This window comes from Nyctibius grandis, chromosome Z (assembly GCF_013368605.1).
Source record: "Nyctibius grandis isolate bNycGra1 chromosome Z, bNycGra1.pri, whole genome shotgun sequence".
In the NCBI taxonomy this organism is placed as follows: Eukaryota; Metazoa; Chordata; class Aves; order Nyctibiiformes; family Nyctibiidae; genus Nyctibius; species Nyctibius grandis.
In genome coordinates, this window is record NC_090695.1 from 4,170,017 (window position 1) to 4,190,517 (window position 20,501).

A 20,501-nucleotide genomic window follows, 5' to 3' on the forward strand; every position below is an offset into this window, starting at 1 on the left:
GAAGGTCTCCCCGGAGCCTTCTCTTCTCCAGGCTGAACAGCCCCAACTCTCTCAGCCTCTCTTCATAGGAGAGGTGCTCCAGCCCTCTGATCGTCTTCGTGACCCTCCTCTGGACTCGCTCTTAACAGGCCAGCAAACTTGATAACGGTGCATTCAACTCCTGCATCCAGATCATTGATAAATATATCGAACAGGACTGGTCCTAGAATTGAACCGTGAGGAATACCGCTGCTGACTGGTCGCCAGCCAGATGGAGCCCTATTCACTACAATCCTGTGAGCTCTGCCCTTCAGCCTATTCTTCACCAAGCGCACTGTGAACCTACTCATCCCACAGGTGGACAACTTATCCAGAAGGATGCTGTGAAATTAATGATTCACATTAAGGTAGAACTAGATGCAGACTATATTTACATAAGCACAGACCTGAGGAACCTTACTGATGTAAGTGACAATACAACATTGGATTGTTTTAATATTTCCAAAAGAACTGCAGCTGGTTTATCTTTTAAGTAAAATGTAAAGTTAATGGTTACTGCTCTACCACAATTACCACTACATAAAAAATGCTCACTGCTGGGGGGTTATTTAGTTACTTAATTTACTTTGGGTTTTTGGTGAGCTGCTACTTATTCTGGTAAGGGTAAGCCTTGTCTAAAAGGGATGAAGAAGCTCATCTTTAACAATCTTTCCTTGCTGAAGACAAAATGGCAACACTGTTATTTTATGCCGACAGTCAGTGTTTGTAGAAAGACTGCTGTAGTAATAGCCAGTTCATATGATTTAAGAGGGAAAATTACAGTCGCCAATTTTTACATCAGTAACATTGTAGAAAAAGTTAAAATAAACTTGGCTAACTTCTAAGACACTGAAGCTCTGTATCTCTGCAAGGACAGAACATTGTAGAACGAGTGTCAGATGAAGCACCTCTTGCATTAATAAGTCCTCTCAAATCATGCAACTTACCTTCTCCTGATTAGTAAGGTAATATCTGAATTTCCAAACTAAATCCTGTTCCTCGTACGTTAGCTGCTTTGTCGGTGGATAACTCACTATGATCTATTAGACACATAGTCAGAAAGTGAGTTTAAAAACATGAACAGGCATAATCAACAAGTTAACACACTACACTGTGTCAAAGCACAACACTGATAATACACAAAAATAGCTAGGAAAAAAAAAGCTTTCCAATAACACAAAGTTCTCATGCTATCATGCTGATGCTCCTCAGTTATGTGGTTGATTGAACTGGCAGTGCAGGCAAAAATCCCCAGTTACTTTAAGACTACCATTAACACCTACGTGATATGTGCACAATATGCATTCTTTTCCCCCCAAAACCGTTTCACAAAAAAACGAGCAAGTACCTTCTGCTCCTTTCTGAGTTGGAGCCATCTAAGTAAGCACTTGTAAGAAACACTTAATGGCATTTCTCCATTAATGACTTTCTTTAAACTGAAATGAACTGTATTTTCCTTAAATTGTCACCATATATTAATACCAACCTACCTAATAAAACTGAATTTAGCCATCATATGACTGACTTACATTAAGCTGATCTCGCGTAGCTGCGTTAGGCTTCAGATCGTGATCAGAAGGTCCACTTCTTAAACTTCGAGCAAGCTTATGATGTTTACTTTCTACTAAGTTCTCCTAAATGCAGAGGGTAAGTCAGTATTTGTAAATATTTAAACTCCAGAGAAAATTACTATTGAAATAAAACCATCCAGCAAAGACTCACCCGTATCTTGAATAACGCATGACAATTAAAATTCACATCTAAAACTACAGCATCTTCTGGATGTTTTTGTTGTTTTAGAACAAACTCCTTCAATAACACATGGAGGGTTGTGGGGGACTTTGAGGTTTTGTTTTGTTTTTTTTTTTTACTTCACACAGTTTACAAACCCTATATTGCCTTTTGGTGAATTGCTGCAAAATGCAAGCGTTTCAGTCAACACATCCGTGATTCAGACAGCACTCAAACGTGCTAGCCACTTTATAAACATTCTTAGGATGTTCGCAGTACAAAGCTTTGTATGCAAGAAAAACTTCTCAATAAGTTTTCCCACTGTTAATACCATGTTAGCAACAGTAGGAGCCACAATAGGAGCCACAGTGTCAACGAGATTTCAGCAGCCAAGGCAGTTTTCAGCATTATCAGACTTGCTCTTGCAGTGTTAGATAACACGGTGCTCAAACAGTGTTGCCAGTAGAAGCCCACTTACATTAAGGTTCCCAAAGCTGCCAATACCAGTCCCACTGAATTGGCATCCACAATAATGGAAATCTTTCCTAGAACTGTACTTAGGCACTGTCTACATGAAAGACAACATATAAGAGAGTGTAGGGAGAAAATATTTTAACAGACAAAGTGACCAAGAGTTACTGCACCTTCCACTAAATATCTGTTCTTCAGCTCCCTCTTACCTTATATTCCCACCCTCTGACTTCTTTTGCCAACAATCCCCCTTCTCTGCCTTCCTACACCTTAGAAACAAGCACATTAGGTATGGAAAGGAGGAGATGAACATAAGCATTAAATCAATTCTTGTATTTTAATCTAGCAACAGCAGCAAAAAAAAAAAAAAAAAATATTACACGTCAAACTCACTGATGTTTTTCAACTGGTCAAATACATCTTTACACTGGAATTTTAAATTATTGAAGACAGCAATATAGGCAAGCTTTCATCTCCATTTATGAAAACTTCAACAAAAATACTATAATACAGATTGCATTGCACGGAGCATGCTTACCATAGACATCTGAGGATCTGGAATCTTAACAATTTCAGAATTTGTTAAAATTGTCGATGACTCGTCACCATCCTGAACGACAAAAAGTTAAAGGCATATTAAACATCTCAAGTTTTAGGAAAAAACAACATGTCATATTAATGTATTGTGAACTATACTACAGTGAAAGAATGACACAACTGCACCTTGCTGACTTTTGATAGTTACAAAGAGGAAAACAGAAAATAAGAAATGGATTATTTTTCGTGTTAGTTTTTGCCAGATGATAAACAAAGTGGCAAGAGAGATGAAAGTTCATCTGAGGAGACAAAGCTTGGCAACTCACTACCATGCTGGCACACACGTGTGTGGAGAAATTTGCCATTATCATTACATGTGTCCTCTGGAAGCACAAAGAGAAACCAAAACAGGGTTGATATTTCCACCAAAACCAAATCATTTCCTAGAAATAACAACCATGTTGCAGAAAATATCTAATTGTTCAACACAGATGGATTTAGAAAGATACACATGTGCCTATCTATCACGGGTTCCACATCGACCATGACAGCCTCTTCTAGAAGTTCACACTGTGCTGCTCTGGAACAGTGCGACAGGAGCCCGTTAGTTTTCCTTAGGGGAGTCTAACCTGTTGCTGCATAACTAATGGCAGGGAGAAGCTAAAAGTTTCCTGTTTGAACCAGGAAGAAGGAAAAAAATATAAAGCCTGCCACCACCTGACAGAAACAGCAATTTTGTTTCCCTCTTCCAGTCACATCCAGCCCTTTGGTTGTGGTTTTGTTACCTTAGAAGTCTACATTAATTGACACAATCGACAGAAGAAAGATTTCATTAAAGACCATGTAAAACAGAAAAAAAAAACACAAGACAACACCAGCATAACATGAGCTATGTTATATTTATACTTGGTTTGTTTTCATTCATTTTGGAGTAAATTTCACCTCAGACTGAAGTTTTTTTTGACATATCAACATTTCTCTCAATAATGTAAGCTTTGAGATAACTTGCCCAGGTTTGCTTCTGCTCCACCCTCCTTTTTTTTTCTCCTGCTTTTCCAATCACATATGCCTCTTGGGATGGCTTTGCTTTTATACTTTTCAGACATAACTTTCAAAGAAGTGAGGGGCTTTATCAGCGGGAAGAACAAGCCACCAACAAGACACCAGAGATAAAATTGCCATTAACCTATCACAAGAAACATTTTTTCCCAGCTACATAAATTTTGTGTGGCTGACTAGGGTAAAAGATCTCTCATTAAAATGCACGTTCAGGAAAACACTTCTGTTACATTTGTTATTGTCCTATGCCTTTCTGAAGTAATAATTTTACAGTCAAAATAATGACAGTAACTACACACACATCCTTTCTAGTTAAGGGAAAATATACATACAGTCTGGCTGTGGCTGATGATGGTCCCAGAACATAAGCAGAATTGTTTTTCCCATTAGTCTTTAAAAAAAGTACTCATGAAAACACTGAAGAGGACAAAGTGCAGTTTCTCTGTTTTAAAACCACACTGCCTAGATAATGAACTTCACTTTAACCTAATTGTATAGAATTATTAGTATTTCCAATGTATTTATAACAAAATACTACTGCATCAACATAAGAGTAGACTGAACTGAGTCAGTGCCACTGACAGATCAGCACTCACGTTGTACTAAAGCCTGTGCCATCTCATCAGACAGAACTTTCCCATCGTTACACTAGTTTTACAAAGTCAAATTACATAAAAACAATTAAATTTGATGACAAGAGATGACAGACCAATTTCTATCCACTAATCAAAACCATATAAGGCTGCAATCTAGCTTAACTGTTATAAAACAAAGGATTGACAACGCCCCAGTGACAAACAAGTTTCCACTCCGTTTAGACCCTTCACATAAAAGCACCGTAGGAAAAACTTGACACAGGAGTGGATTCATTAGCAACTAGTAAATGTTCAAAGTCCTACCAAGGCATTTATAACATCCATATCCCATGGAAGGGATCCCATCCCCCTTATCTCTAGGGATAAGTAGTAATAACACCCATATTACTACATCTTCGTCTCAGTGAAAACATTCAGATAAAATAGCTGTAAAAGGAAAGAGTCTGACAAAGCTTTCAGGCTGGTAAAAATGGAGCACCCACCCCACAATCAAAAGCCTATGACAGCTATTACCAACTCAGAACTTACTAGGATGAGAATGACAAAAGCACAATAGCCTAAAATTTGCTTACTTACAAAACTAAAAAAATGTGCAAAGCCTTCCAGCGCTTCACATCAAAATGTTTATGATACATTCTAAAATAAAGATTGGGGATTTTTTCCAAGACTAGTGTTAAAAGAATGATTTCTAAACTCATTGCTGGCATCTCTTTTTTTTAACCTTTCAAAAGAAATATTTTAATGACTGTTCTTTAAAATCCTCTTCTCAAACATAGTTAGATTATGCTGAAAAGCCAATCTGAAAAGCTCTAGTTATTCAATTCAAGCGCTAGGAAAACTGTTCCCAGACTTTCACTGCATTTTAGAACACAGCCTTAAGCTTCAACCAAAACTTGCTACGAAACCAAGTTTTGCCAAGCATTCGTGGAACTAGTTACTGTGTCAGGAGTTAACAGTTTCAGAACAGACTGTTTCATGAAATCCTCAAGCAGGCATGATGCTATTAGCTTGCCTGTGAAGGATGTCAGTTAATCTACTTCCAATTAGATTAACACGCAGCTCTAATTCTCTGTCATTCTTGAAGAGCAAGACACGGATCACTGAAGGTCAACTCTAAATTAGCATAAATTTGGTCAAGTGCATGCTTTTGAAGTGTCTCTCCTGATCACCTCCACGTCGTGAGCTTTACATCAAGTCATGGAAGCTTTAGAAACACCTAATATCCTCCAACTGCCAACAGTCATTCAGCTCATGGGACTCGATTAAAGCTAGCCCCAAGCATAAGAACACAGTGCAGACACTGGGCCTTCAGCAACCTCTTCACACTGTAAGTCTGCTCCCTCTTGTCTGAATTACTTGCTAGCACAGCCAGAACCTGAGATGACCTGCTATCTTGTCACTGGGAAATGAAAGCAACACCACTACTAAACAGCATTAACTAGCTTTAAACTATAATGTTATAGAGCTTTAGAGGTATTTCACTACACTAAGGTCACCGTGTGTGACTTCATATAAATATTAGAGTCCATTTAAGAAAGTCAACAAAATTTGTAGAACTTTCTGAACCAGCAAGGTTCTTCTGCACTTTCCTGAAAATCAGTTTCACAACATCAATAAATAACGAGGTTCTATTTATCTTATTCTTTAGCCAAAACATCATTTCAAGTAACACCAATGGGATCCAACTTCTCCCACACAAAAAGTAAATGGACACCCAATGCCGTAGATACTTTTTCTTTCTTTCAAGTCATCAAAAAGGCTCTGATAATCAGACTACTTTTTTTTTTTTAAAAATAAACTGGATGCAGCAGTGCAATCAATTTATTTATTCAAACAAATGTTTCACTGAAACCTGCACAAAAACACATTAATGATAAGTGCTGGTGTTATTTGCACTTGGAAAGTCACACTGAGTTTTTGCCAAAATGGAGAATCAGAAGCGATGCTCTCGTTACTAGCAGACTGCTATCCTTCACATCCTGAATGCTTCATTAAAATTAAGTTAACAAAGAACATGGGAAGAGCCACTGCCACTTCACTTCATTGTAATTGAACGTTGAGTCAAAGAATCTCAAATTCTATCAGCCACTGTTTAACAGGCTAGTTCTTTGTAAATGCTTGAAAACAAATTTATCAACAAAACTGTGACAAGTAATCTCCACTTCAGCTATCGGTCACAGGCAGGTGACAACAGAACCTACTTTCATTAGACTCAACATACTGGATTGGTGATGCCGGATTATGTATACTGTACACTGTAATTGGAAGCATGACAAAACTGAGAAGACAGGCACTAACTTACGTACTGTTTTCTACTGCTGCCAGAAAAGGGTCAAGAACTTGCTGAAAAACAAACAACCACACACAACAACAAAACAACAACAAACAAAACAAACAAAAAAAACAAGTACATACCACACCCCACCCCCAATTACAGGGTTTTTTTATATTCTCAGAATAGACACTGCTTAAAATTAGTGCCTCTGTTCTCAATACGACTCCAGTCTCTTTTTCTACCTTCTTTCTCTTTCCCGTAAAGCTGTATTATCAGTAACTTTCTGAATTCTTATAAATCTAAACATGCTGAAAATTTTAAGAGGTAATTACTAACAACTTTTTTAAACCAGATTATAGATATACTGCTTTTTCTATTTCAGTGGTTCTTTCTACAATGCACAGGTCCATAAAAGTACCAATAATGCCTTCCAAAGCCACACCGCTGTCAATTAAGATCACTGTTAATCCTTCATTCCACTAAATTTGAATTCATAAAAAATACTGAGGGCACTGCTTTGGAGATCTGTTTTGTAAACAGGAAGAAAAGATGCAAGACATTGCAATCCAGAAGTCTTTTACTTAATTGACTTCCAAAGCATTTTCAGCATGAAAGACCAAACTTTTACATTTGTTCATTTTAGAGAAGACGTTCACCGACAAAGCTCCTGTGCAGTTTTAATAACTTACCTTTTATGAAGTTACCAATCGACACAGGTACGTTTCCTGATACAAGACATAATTTTACATACAGCTACTCTGAAAGTATGGCTGGATGACTGAAGGAACCATAAATCAAAAAGTTTTTCATCATTCACACTTATTAAATTCCGTAATCTTGAACTGTATGACACAAATGATTGACTTCTGCAATCTTGTTGCATCTATACTATTTGATTTGTATGTACATAAACAGTCGCCACTGACAGCTGTCTGCTGCTATCCTGCAGCGGAATATTTCACCTCAGCAGAAAAACCTCTCCATTTTTGGTGCATATGTTGCTTTTGAAAGACAATCATAAAGCCTGCAAGGCACGTACCTTTTCGTAGTAAACTATTCCATATTCTTTATCATCACACTTGACGCAACGGAATTCAATCATCAGGTACATAAAATTAGAACTTCGTTTTTCCCTCTGAAAAGAGAACGACCACAGATGTGTATCATATATTAAAGTGAATCAATCATCAGCATTCTCAGTACAGCAATTACCCTACTTCCTTTGTGCTGTAACTGATTAATTAGATTATCAGTCGTTGTAGCAATTATTCAGTTAATCATTTCATAGCACTACTTGAGACTGTATCACCTTCCTCCTGACATTCTTACTTCCTTATATTCCCACTTCATGATAAACATCCACATGTAACAGATAAAATCACATTGTTTTCATCAGTGGCTTGCAACTGTGGACTAAAGGTCTTTAAAAAGGCCATGAAGAATAACCAGCTGAAAGCTGAGATTTTTGTGTGTTTTGTTGCTTTTTTTAAATCATTACACACAATTACACATGTCAGAGTCAAAAACCAGAAGACATGGAAAAAAAAAAACCCCAATGTTTCAAATAAAACTGTGAAAGAGACAAATTAAACTTGGACTACAAGATTAGATTTGCAGCCTATTCACTTTCAGAGAAGATCTGCTCATGTATGCATTTTTGAAATGCTTTACACAGAAAAAGTGCTTAGAATTTTAAAATCTAGGTGGGAAACAAGAAAGAAGTTATGCATAACCACTACCAGGAACATATACTTAATACAAAAAATAAGCATCCCCTTTAATAACAACCAACTCAAGTTCATTTTATGCATTAATAGGGGATTGACTTTCCACCCCAGGCAAAGTGGTTCTGCATTTAAGGCACAGGCCTAGGAATCAGGAATTTTTAGTATTCTGTATTTTCACAGAAAAGGAAAGGGGGTGGGGGAAGGGGATAGGCTGAATTCTCGAAAAAAAAAAAATATTCATAAGGGTTTATAAGAACAAAAATTTAAGTTCAAAAAACAATTTGATTCCCTGAGGTCTAATTATAAATAAGAAAACAAAAATCTCAGCACAGAAAGCAGAAAATAAAGGAGTTCTGTTGTGCAAGATGAGTATAGTCAGTTAACAGTTTTGGGGTGATTTTGCTCAGAGAGGGTTAACACCTCATTCAGATATTTAATTACCAGAATAATTTTTTAACTTTTTGTTTTAAATATTCATTCAAATCTTATAAGTTTATTTCCTCAGCACCTAAAAATCAAAACCAGTAAAGCCAAACAGGTATAAAACCAAGGTACAGCCTGTATGTCCAAAAAGCTTCCCATCACAATCCAAATCCTAGAGTTAAATTAGTCATACCTAGCAGTATTTGTTCCAAGCTATTCCAAATTATTAACAAATTCTCTCTTCCATGACCAAGCCCACTTGAAGCTGGCAACTGATAAGACAGCTGTCTATTCTCATTATTGCCAAAGTAAAATCAACTTTGGAAACTTACAGAATTATTTTTCCTTTTATCATATACACTGGTGGTTGAAGAAAAATGGGGCAAGTGTTTCGAGTTAAGACTCCCAAGCAAGTGAACACTCCATGTTAGCAAGATCCCAAAAAAACATTGCAAATCTGATCTACAATGGTCTACCTCATTGATCATTTCTATTTCTCTAAAGGTCAGTCGGTCCAGCCAGTCCACTTTCACCATATGACCTTGCCGATGAGACTTCGTGAGCTGCATGAAAAAACACAGTGATAATATTGAAATTGCTGGGAGCAAGAAAAAAAATATAAAAGTCATAATTTTACAGAGACACTAACATAAAATCAGGGGGGGAAAAATAAAGGAACTGGAAAAAATGCTTGTACAAAAGCAAAACCATGTTCCAAGCACATAATCACTGATTTTTTTAAAAATAGGTTCCTGTTTTTAATGTGTTAAGTAAAGTCACATAACAAAAATATTTTTTTGTGTGTTACTAAGTTTCACATAGTAAAACTTACCAAGTCAAACAAAAAGAAGGTAAATCAAAAAATATCCAAAATTAATACAGAATCACAGAATCAACCAGGTTGGAAGAGATCTCAGGGATCATCGAGTCCAACCATTGCCCTGGCACCACCACGTCAACTAGATCATGGCACTAAGTGCCATGTCCAGGCTTTTCTTAAACACATCCAGAGATCGTGACTCCACCACCTCCCTGGGCAGCCCCTTCCAATGGCTAATAACCCTTTCTGAGAAGAAATGCTTCCTAATGTCCAACCTGAACCTCCCCTGGCAAAGCTTGAGGCTGTGTCCTCTTGTCCTATCGCTAGTTGCCTGGGAGAAGAGGCCAACTCCCACCTCACCACAACCTCCCTTCAGGTAGTTGTAGACTGCAATAAGGTCACCTCGGAGCCTCCTCTTCTCCACGCTAAACAACCCCAGCTCCCTCAGCCGTTCCTCATAGGTCAGACCCTCCAGACCCTTCACCAGCTTGGTCGCCCTCCTCTGGACTCGCTCCAACACCTCAATGTCTTTCTTGAAGTGCAGGGCCCAGAACTGGACACAGTATTCAAGGTGCGGCCTCACCAGTGCCGAGCACAGAGGGACGATCACTTCCCTAGACCGGCTGGCTACACCATTCCTAATAGAGGCCAGGATGCCATTGGCCTTCTTGGCCACCTGGGCACACTGCTGGCTCATGTTTAGTCGGCTGTCGATCAGCACCCCCAGGTCTCTTTCCACCGGGCCGCTCTCTAACCACTCTTCCCCCAGCCAAATAATAGAATAATTCTGGAAAAGAAGATAAGAGCCATACTACCTATAGTTTCAGATGCACTGACACACAATAGCTTATGAACAATTCATCGGAAGACCATACAAATGTGAACAAGAATCATCTTTTTGGCTTGTAAGAAATCGCAAGTGCTCCTCAAAAAGTTAGTAATTCTTGCAATATGCAAGAAGAGATGCAAAGGGACTAGAAGACATCAAGATCTTTCATGTTTCAAAGAAAACAGTATCTGTCTAGAAAACAGTTAGTAAAGAGACCCTCAAAATTACTCCTATTAGGGGGAGGGTTAGAACTACTACTTCATCAGCTTTGTTCTGTGGTCAACCAGCCCACCCATGAGCATTTAAATTTGAACAGGTCATACAATCACACCACCTGCTATTTCTTGCCCAGCTGACAGCTAGGGGACAGTCAATACACAGTGACCTAGCAAAGCATATGAATGGAGGGTATTGTATGCAGAATACAACCGCCTACTTCTTTCATATAGAACTGGAGATGAGGTTACTACAAAAAAAAAAAACACAGAAGACTTAAGACTTGCTATATGCTGGGAGTTGTCTAGGTTGCACAGTTTGTCAGATACCTGCACTAGACTTTCAGTAGCTCACCACTATAGATTAAAAAAAATAATAATAATATCACTGTGAAGAAAAAAAAGGTTAAGAGTTTGCACCAGTAGTACTGGTTCATTATTCGCACTCAAATACCCAGTAAACTGATGTCTTAGCAGTATGGGCACAAGTATTATCGCACACTAAGGATGACCTGGGCTAAATACAAACCCCATCACAATGCACTCTGAGAAAAGCATCAACTTCATGTCCAGGTACAGTTCCTGACTGATCTGAAGAGTATATACATGACAAATTCACAAGAAGCCAAGCTTCAAAAATTACGCAGAATCAAATTAGCTTTTTACATCTCTTAGAAGCAATGCATAACAGGCAAATAATTGTCTAGTCTCCAAAAGACTGTAAACAGCCATTAAAACCACTAATGAACTGAAACTTCAGTGTTCCGTGGTCTCCCTGCAGGGGTTCTTATATCAGTGGAACTGAGCTGTCGTAGATCAGCAGGTAAGCATTTATCCTTAACACCTTGATCAACTGCCCCTTCATATCCAACAACAACAGACCATCTTATCTTGCTTGTTCACTTTCCACAAAGTGACAGCTTCTTGCTGTTTAAGACAAGTTCATTTGAGGTTTTTTCCTCTTATTCACCTCCCCAGAGTTTAATTTGGTGTTATGGTCTAACAACACTTCGGATACTGGTTCCTAATCCTAAGCAGGAAACAAAACTCCCAATTAATTTAGTTTTCTTGGAAACAGTTTATGTCAGAAAGAGTTGGAATACACTATAGCCCACACCATGGCCTCTGCACCCTCTCAAGATCTGAATTAAATTTTAAGGTAGATTACTTATGAAAGCAAGCATGACATTCAGCTCTGAATTCCAATACTTGCTCATTTCACAAATATGTTATCTAATTCAGATTTTGTGACTCTTGGTTCCTACTAAGTCTACTAGAGATGAGGTTTAAAACTTTCCACTGAATATTAATCCTCAACTATAGTTACTCACTCTACCAAAGTAAAGGACTAATCAAAAGCAGTCACAATCTAAAAAGTAGTCAAAAAGCTATTCACTTGGGAGGAAAACCCTGAAGGAAAATCAGCTGAAGCTGACTGTGCTCAAACAACAGCTATTTAGGAATGATACATCACAAGAACCTCATCTGCTGTGTAAACAGCTGTGCAAATGAAAGCTCTCATAGACACACTACCCAGAAAGCCTATTCACTTCACTAGCATCTCATGGTAAAATGTTTTCATAAATTATCACAACAAAATATCAGTGAAAACACTCTCATCTTTCAGAAATTACTATCTCCCAAAACAGCTTTCAGAAGACAAGAATGGTGGCAGTGATGTTACTAGCTTTTTGTTAGCCACTAACTAGAACTCTCAATTGGGATGTGAAAGAAGAATTCCTTCCTCCTCAGAGGCTCTGAGCCCTCACCTCCCATATGCCAAACAGACGCAGGTATTTTAAGACTGAAATACTCTACATTGATTGTATTTCTTGAGCTAGGGAGCATAAGGGAGTGAAGGGAAGAGAAGTAAAAACACTAGAGAACTAACATGAAATGGAAGGCCTACACTCTAAACCCGCTTCTCAGAGACACACTGCCTACATCATTTAACCATCTGATGAACTATAAACAAGCCTTGATGCGAGTTTTCCATTATAAATTCAAGATGAAGTAGACTAATAAAAGAGAGACCCTAAATGAAAGTTAGTTTATTGCTGTGATAAATCTCTAGATGAGAAAACTGACATATTTATGGCACAGGACCTGTCTTTCACTGGGAGTTGCACAAAGGTGAGGATGATAACGAGGAGACCAAGATTAAGAAGAAAGTACACTGAGTAAGTGGGTTGAGCAATTTGGCAAGCTTGGGGTAAGCTTAGCTGAAGAATGAGAGATCAGCTAGTAAAGGAGTTCAAGAACTAACATTTACTGATCAATTCCAGAAGTAGTTTTGATGGCAAAAATAAACTTTGCCATCAAGCTAGGAGAAGAAAATACTAATACACACACATATTCATGAGCTTACACGAATGAAACTTTGGTTAATGTTTGCAGTTCTACTTAAATTCTTTCTAATGTAGAGGTACATCAAATGCAGCTGAACACTACATCAGACAGCCTTAAATCTAAAGGATGGCTGCTTAAAGAAATTAGACTGTCCTCACAAGTTACTGTTAGGAGCTGCTCTTATTGAACCTGACGGAATTTTGGCTTCAAACATCTTCAAAGCATGTTCACATTTTCATTCTTTAAAAAGAATTAGGATGTTAAGTTCATACAACAGAATCCTACATATATTAAAAGGTATGTATATGTTCCCATTTAAAAAAATACTTGAGTAGTAAACAAGCATGATCTAGTTTACTGATTTGTATAAATCCTGTGAAACATCTCAACAATCACAGGATTCAAATGAGAAAACAACAGAAGCCTGTCTTCATTTTGCTCCAGTGGAAGTGCAAGCTTTTTGCATACATCTTAAAGGTTACCTGCTATTCCATTACCTTTGCCAAGCGGCTCATTTGATCTTCAGAGACTGTGCTGCTGGTTCTCCCAGGAGTTTTGGTGGGCTCCGAGCCATCAGCTTCTACATTGGGCCAGACTTTCAAATCATGCATTCCTTGACGAAACATACTGCAGGGAAAAATGCAGAATCGCTTCAGTAAATTCAAAATAACACAGCTGTCAGGAATCAAAGTACAGCAGCAGCTGCAAGAAAATGAAGTAACTTCCTTTACCAAACATACAACCATGCATTGCCATGTATAATTTAACTGAACTGCAAAAATTCCCCACAGCTTGTGCCCTCTATGGCCTTCATTTCTATTGGCACATGGAGTTTAGAAGAAAATTAGTAAGTCTGAAATAACTTATTTGGCAAGTGGAAGAAAAATGGGTAATTCCCAAAGTCAGTGGGGTGGTACAAATGCAAACTGAGGACAGAGCGTGACCTTCAGATTTTTATTATTTGTAATGAAGCAGAAAGTATTCCTCCTGACTTTCAAATTGTAACACTGACTTTAGGTCTGCCAGTCTGAAAAAAAATCGACTAAAAAAACTACCTAAGTTTCACTTGAAGGCCAACTGATAAGAAGCAGCCTTCTGAGCTGCCAAATAATAATAATAAAAAAACCCCACAACCCTCAACACACCATTTTCTCCATCTATGCTTGAAATTGAATTGGTAATTGAAACTGTGCAGTGAACAGAACTTTGCAGGGTAACTGACCATACTTTTTCTCTGCAAAACCCTGCTTCCCTTGTATATTTGTGCTAATCCACCTACAAAAGATGCTTTAAGAAATCAAGTGCATTACTTTTGCCAGTAAGAGGTAATCACTTAACTCTTTACAAGCAAATACAAAATTTCAAAATTATTTGTTGCTTTCTGTCCATCTACTTCCCCCAGGCCCCACATGCTGGAAATAAAAGTAAATTTCATTTATAAATTGTATCTTTTTCCATGAACTATGCTAATGCTTTAAAAACTACCAGCAGTCTTTGGGGCACAGTCCAATTGATCCAGTTTAATTTCCTGCCCTAAGACAATGTCAATCTTTTTGTCAAAGCAGTATCTTCCATGACAGAGATACAACCTCTCTCAACAGTCATTTTGTGCGTTAGAGTATCCCTAGAGCAGCTTTTCCAATGCTAACCTAAACTTTTCCTGCAATTGTTTAGCCTTATTAATTTTTATCCACTGACAAGACAGAAAAAGACTATTTCTCCCCAACTTCTAACGCTACCTACATATTAAAAAAGTGTTCATACAGTCTCTTCTTCAGCCTCATAGAATCATAGAATGGTTTGGGTTGGAAGGGACCTTAAAGATCATCTAGTCTCACTAGTCTTTGCTCCACCTCCATCACATCTATTTGCTAGACAATCAATGATATGGACTCTCTCAGACTCCCAGTAGTCAGCAACTTGCTTAAAGTCAGTTATACAGAACTGAACATATCCCAGCTGAACGGATGAGTACGGAGAAGGAGGATACAACATTGTCCCTGATGTGCACACTTACAGACTGTTCGTGTATTCAGTGTTGTTTGCACATCTCACAAGAGCATCACGATGCTGAATCATGCAAAACTTTTAAGATTCACTATAAAACCCAAACCTTTTCCTCTGTTCTCCTGGGCAGCTGCTTCTCATTCTGTATTTGACTACAATCAACTGCAAAAATTACCAGCGCCTCACACTTTTCCTTAAACTGCATCCTGTTTCTTTTTCAGTCCCCTTTGCACTTAGTCAAGGCCTGTTTGATCACCTTCCAGCACACTTGTAATCCTCCCAGTTTAGTGTTATCACCCACAAATTTACTAAACCCACTCTCTATTGGATCACAGCTTATTAATTTTGAACACTCCTAATTTACTGAGTTACACTTTATTCCTTATAAATAATACTGCATTAACAGCCCAATTGCAAGCCAGTTAAATCAATTATGTTAAGTAATCAGTACTGGCACCCATGCACTATAAAAGTATAAATACGAAGTGATTTCAGCATTTGCTACCTCAAAATCCAAGCTTACAGATCTAAAAAAAAAAAAAAAAAAAAAAAAGCCTAAATTTTGGCGTTATACAAGAGAAGGTTTTTTTTTTACAACACTGTGGCACGTATGAAGTTACACTCAGGAAGAAATAAGAGTAAATCATCTGTGTATCTGATTTTTCAAACATGGAACTGTTAACCTGGTTTAAAAAAAATTTTTAAAAAAAATCTCTCATAACCACTGCTACATTATTATTCACAAGTGAGGGTCAACTCTGTACCATAGAAGAAAAAGCAGTATACCCGTATTTCCCAAAGAGCGAGACCGTTGTTCCTCCCACAGGAACTGCTTTACCGGGTCCATACACATCCCAGATGGTCAGAGCCACCTGTGCATTGCGAGGCAAGTCTGGATACTTCACAGGCAGTTTCAGCCATTCATTCCAGCTGCAGAAAAACACGTTTTATTAGTCATAAAGCTTCAGAATGCAAGTTAATCTCTATTAGTTTATACAATCTAGATTCTCCTTAGAATATGAATTTCCAAGGGCAGATGGACTATTTTCCTCTGGGCTTTAACCATTCAAATACTTGTCTTGAGCATCATCAAAAGGCTAGAGACCAAACAAAAAACACTCTAGCTTGATCATTCAGTACCAAAGATCAGTCTGTTCAGTAAACAGTATGAAAGCATGCTAGTCCAGGCCCCAGAAGTTATTTAAGTAGCGAGCCATGCCCAAACACACAAGTAACAATTTTATTACTTACCCATTACTCAAAAAGGTTGGTTTTGTGCTATCAGGGCAACAATTAACCATCCAGAGACTTGAAGAAACATAAGTTATTTGAAGAAGACAATAGAAAACAAACCCTTTTGACACAAATAGAAAACACAGATTTATATAACTTGATGCCCTGGTAACTAAGAGGAATATGAAATAAAAGGCAGTCACTTACTTCCATCTAGTGCTAAAAGCTTTGTAGGAAGTTCTAACTGGAAGAGCAAGAGGCTTCCCTTCTGCAAACACCTGACAAGTTACATACAAGTCAGAGCAAGTTTCTTGATACAGTCCTGAGAACTTCAGCATTGGATCTTCCAAGAGAGCTTTGTAACTCTTCTGTTCTCTTTTCCCTTCCAGACTTCCTCTATGTTGGGAGGGAAAAAAAGAAAAAAAAAAAAAAGGAGGGGGGAGAGAAAAAATAAACAAACTGAAATGTATTTTATCCACAGTAAAAATTCTATTCTATTTCCATAGCTTATATCTGCATTACACAGTACCGAGGCTATCCTCACTTTGCATTACTAGTCTGTAGTGAAATCCAAATATCTGAGAGGAACTCAGGATGTGAAGTGATGAACAAACACAGAACTTATTGCTATGCTGATTTAGGCGTGGGGAAGGAAGAGCAGGGAAGGGAAGAATTATTTGTTTGTCTTTTCAATTGGGACAACTTCTAGTACAACCTGTAGATTCTCAGCATCAAATAAGGTACCCTAAATGCAACAATGAGTTGACATATGGTGCTAATATTAAAAAAACAAAAACAAAAACTAACATCAGAGTACACGTACTCCAAATACTATTTGAGGAAAAAAAAAAACACCATCAGAAAAGCCTTATTTTTAAACTGTATGAAACATGAAACATATGACTGGCTTTGGATGCCAGTCATCTCTCAAATCAACAACAAATCAAAGCTCAAGCAAGCAGACTGTTTAAATCAAACTTGATTAAATCCCTGCAACAATTTGCAGAATGCTAGTGTTAGAGTAACTCGATGGAATTTCTCAGGCCTCAGCTATACCACGATGAAAAAAATCATGCGTATGAAATATCTGACTGTGGACTCACATGTGAAAACAAAAAAGGAATTGTGGTGGTGATGGGAAAACATGTAAAATCAGTCTTTCAGCAAACAAAAATCTATCAGTACCACAAAAACACTTCAGAGTAGGGGAACAAGTTTCTTGCAAGAAACTAGCATAGCACATTCCAGGATGACATATACTCAGATGCACAAAAAAAACTAGTTATGTTTTTATTAGGCAGAATGAAACAGCAAAGAGGACACATGCAGCTGATTTCGGATACCATCTTCCACTCAGAAGTTAAACAACCCCCAAATAAGCTTCCCCAAGTTAAGCTTTCAAAAAAAAAAGTATAATATCAAATTATATTGCTACCTTAATGTAGCAACATTAGGTATACTACATTTTAGAGCCAGCCACGTCCCTCCTAACACAAAGGTAAACATCCCATTGCTGTAACCCAGAAAAAACCCCAAACATAAAAATTAAAAAATTAATCAGCAAACACACCAGCGGGTGACGACACCAGCTTCAACAGGAGTGCTTGCATGTACCCAGTTAGGATCATACATGTTGCAGCACCTGGATCTGCCTACGACAAAGAACCCAATCAGAAGCAACTTGCTTTCAAAGGAGCATGAAAACAGGTCGGAAAAAAGAGTGTCGCCGGTTTATCTCCTTCCCCCAGCGCTGAGGAGCGAGCTGTGACACCAGCAGGTGAAAGGTTATCAGAGACATTAGCGCTGAACTGACAATCGATCTCTGCCTCAAAGCACCGCCCGGCACTACAGGACCTGAGGCCGTGAACGTCTGTAACGCCTCCAAAGCAAAGTTACAACCCTGGCCCCGCTGCCGCCGCGGCCCCTCCCCACGGCACCGCGGGGCGGCCGGGGACGCTGACAGAGCCGAGGGAAAGAGGCGGCGGCGGCATCCCGGCGCTCCCGGTGTCGGGGAGGGGACACAGAGCCAGCACCGCCGCGTAACCCGGCTCCCGCGGGGAAGCCAGGCTTCAGGACCCAGCGCAGCTCCGGGGAGCGGGCGACCCAGCCTCCCCCCGAGCCGGCGGGGACCAGGCCGCTTCCCACACACCCCGGCCGCCCGCAGCGGAGCAGGGGGGTCCCAGCCCCCCTCACTCACATCTTCAGCTGCACGTTGATGTCCAGGTCGCAGCTATAAACATAATAGAGCTTCTCGGTCTCGCCCATGGCTGCCGCCGGCCGCCACCCGCCGCCTCAGCGGCACCCGAGCCCTCCGCCACAACAGCCCGCGGGCCGCCGGTCTCTGAGCATGCGCCGCCGCCGCCATCTTGCTTACGGGAGGAAGGTGCGGGGACGCCACCGCCTCACGCCGTAACCGCCCTTCACCAAGATGGCCGCGAGCCGAAGGCAGCCGAGTGGGCGGCCCCAAGATGGCTGCGCCCATGTCCCTCCCTCACACCATCATGGCTGCCGCCAGCTGTACGGCACGCAAGATGGCCGCCTCCATGAGAGGCATGGCAAGATGGCCGTTGCCCAGCTGGGCGCGAGATGGCTGCCTGTCCCGCCGGAGGGCAGCGAGGGCTGTGCCCCGCGGCAGCAGCCTCCGGGGTGGCGTCTCTGAAGGATGTTGCCAGGTCATGTAGGGAGAAGATTAGAAGGGCCAAAGCTCAATTAGAGCTTGATTTGGCTGCTACAGTCAAAGATAACAAAAAAAGTTTCTACAAATACATCAACAGCAAAAGGAGGGTCAAGGAGAGCCTCCACCACTTGCTGAATGAGGAGGGTAGTGTAGCGTCAGAGGATGAGGAAAAGGCAGAGGTGCTCAATGCCTTCTTTGCCTCGGTCTTTAATGTCAGGACCGGTTGTCCTCAGGAGACTCGGCCCCCAGAGCCTGAAGTTAGGGACGGGGGGCTGTGTGAACCCCCCGTAATCCAGGAGGAGAAAGTTAGTGACCTGCTGTGCCAGTTGGACACCCACAAGGCTATGGGCCTGGATGGGATTCACCCCAGAGTAATGAAGGAACTGGCAAAGGAACTTGCCAAACCACTCTCTATTATCTACCGGCAGTCCTGGTTAACTGGGTCCACTTCCAGCTGACTGGAAATTAGCAAATGTAACGCCCGTCTACAAGAAGGGCTGGAAGGATGATCCAGGGAACTATAGGCGTGTCAGCCTGACCTCGGTGCCAGGCAAGGTGATGGAAAAGATCATCCTGAGTGCCATTACACGGCACATGTAGGACAATCGGGGCATCAGGGCCAGCCAACATGGATTCATGAAAGGCAAGTCCTGTTTGACCAACCTGGTCTCCTTCTATGACCAAGTGACCAGCTTAGTAGATGAGGGCAGGGCTGTGGATGTAGTCTATCCAGACTTCAGTAAGGCATTCGACACTGTCTCCCACAGCATCCTCCTAGACAAATTGGCTGCCCGGGGCTTGGATGAGTGGACTCTTCAACAGGTTAAAAACTGGCTGGATAGCCGAGCCCAGTGAATGGGGCGAAGTCCAACTGGCAGCCGGTCACTAGCAGTATTCCCCAGGGCTCAGTTCTGGGGCTGGTGCTGTTCAATATCTTTATAGATGATCTAGACATAGGGATTGAGTGCACCCTCAGTAAATTTGCAGATGACACCAAGCTGGGTGGGAGTGTCGACCTGCTGGAGGGTAGGAAGGCACTACAGAGGGATCTGGACAGGTTAGATAGATGGGCCGAGACCAACGGCATGAAGTTCAACAAGAACAAGTGCCGGGTCTTACACTTGAGCCACAACAACCCCGTGCAGCGCTACAAGCTGGGGGAAGAGTGGTTAGAAAGCGGCCCGGTGGAAAGAGACCTGGGGGTGCTGATCGACAGCCGGCTAAACATGAGCCAGCAGTGTGCCCAGGTGGCCAAGAAGGCCAATGGCATCCTGGCCTCCATTAGGAATAGTGTAGCCAGCCGGTCTAGGGAAGTGATCGTCCCTCTGTACTCGGCACTGGTGAGGCCGCACCTTGAGTACTGTGTCCAGTTGTGGGCCCTGCACTTCAAGAAAGACATTGAGGTGTTAGAGCGAGTCCAGAGGAGGGCGACCAAGCTGGTGAAGGGTCTGGAGGGTCTGACCTACGAGGAACGGCTGAGGGAGCTGGGGTTGTTTAGCCTGGAGAAGAGGAGGCTCCGAGGTGACCTTATTGC

The 20,501-nt window shown here is 40.5% G+C and overlaps 1 protein-coding gene across 2 annotated transcripts in view; it reads right to left on the bottom strand.

Moving 5' to 3' along the window:
- PIK3C3 (phosphatidylinositol 3-kinase catalytic subunit type 3) overlaps positions 1–18,609 on the bottom strand; it is a 76,771-nt gene extending 58,162 nt beyond the window's left edge. The window contains exons 1-10 of one of the 2 annotated variants that reach the window (XM_068422469.1): positions 18,488–18,609; positions 16,498–16,686; positions 15,844–15,987; positions 13,548–13,677; positions 9,314–9,400; positions 7,727–7,822; positions 2,759–2,830; positions 2,228–2,317; positions 1,548–1,652; positions 966–1,058 (exon numbers count right to left, since the gene is read on the bottom strand). In XM_068422469.1, the coding sequence (XP_068278570.1) occupies positions 966–1,058; positions 1,548–1,652; positions 2,228–2,317; positions 2,759–2,830; positions 7,727–7,822; positions 9,314–9,400; positions 13,548–13,677; positions 15,844–15,987; positions 16,498–16,686; positions 18,488–18,555 (1,074 nt within the window). In that variant the 5' untranslated portion in view covers positions 18,556–18,609. The remainder of the gene's footprint in view (positions 1–965; positions 1,059–1,547; positions 1,653–2,227; positions 2,318–2,758; positions 2,831–7,726; positions 7,823–9,313; positions 9,401–13,547; positions 13,678–15,843; positions 15,988–16,497; positions 16,687–18,487) is intronic. The other variant, XM_068422470.1, reaches the window with a different exon arrangement.
- Positions 18,610–20,501: the final 1,892 nt, after the last annotated feature.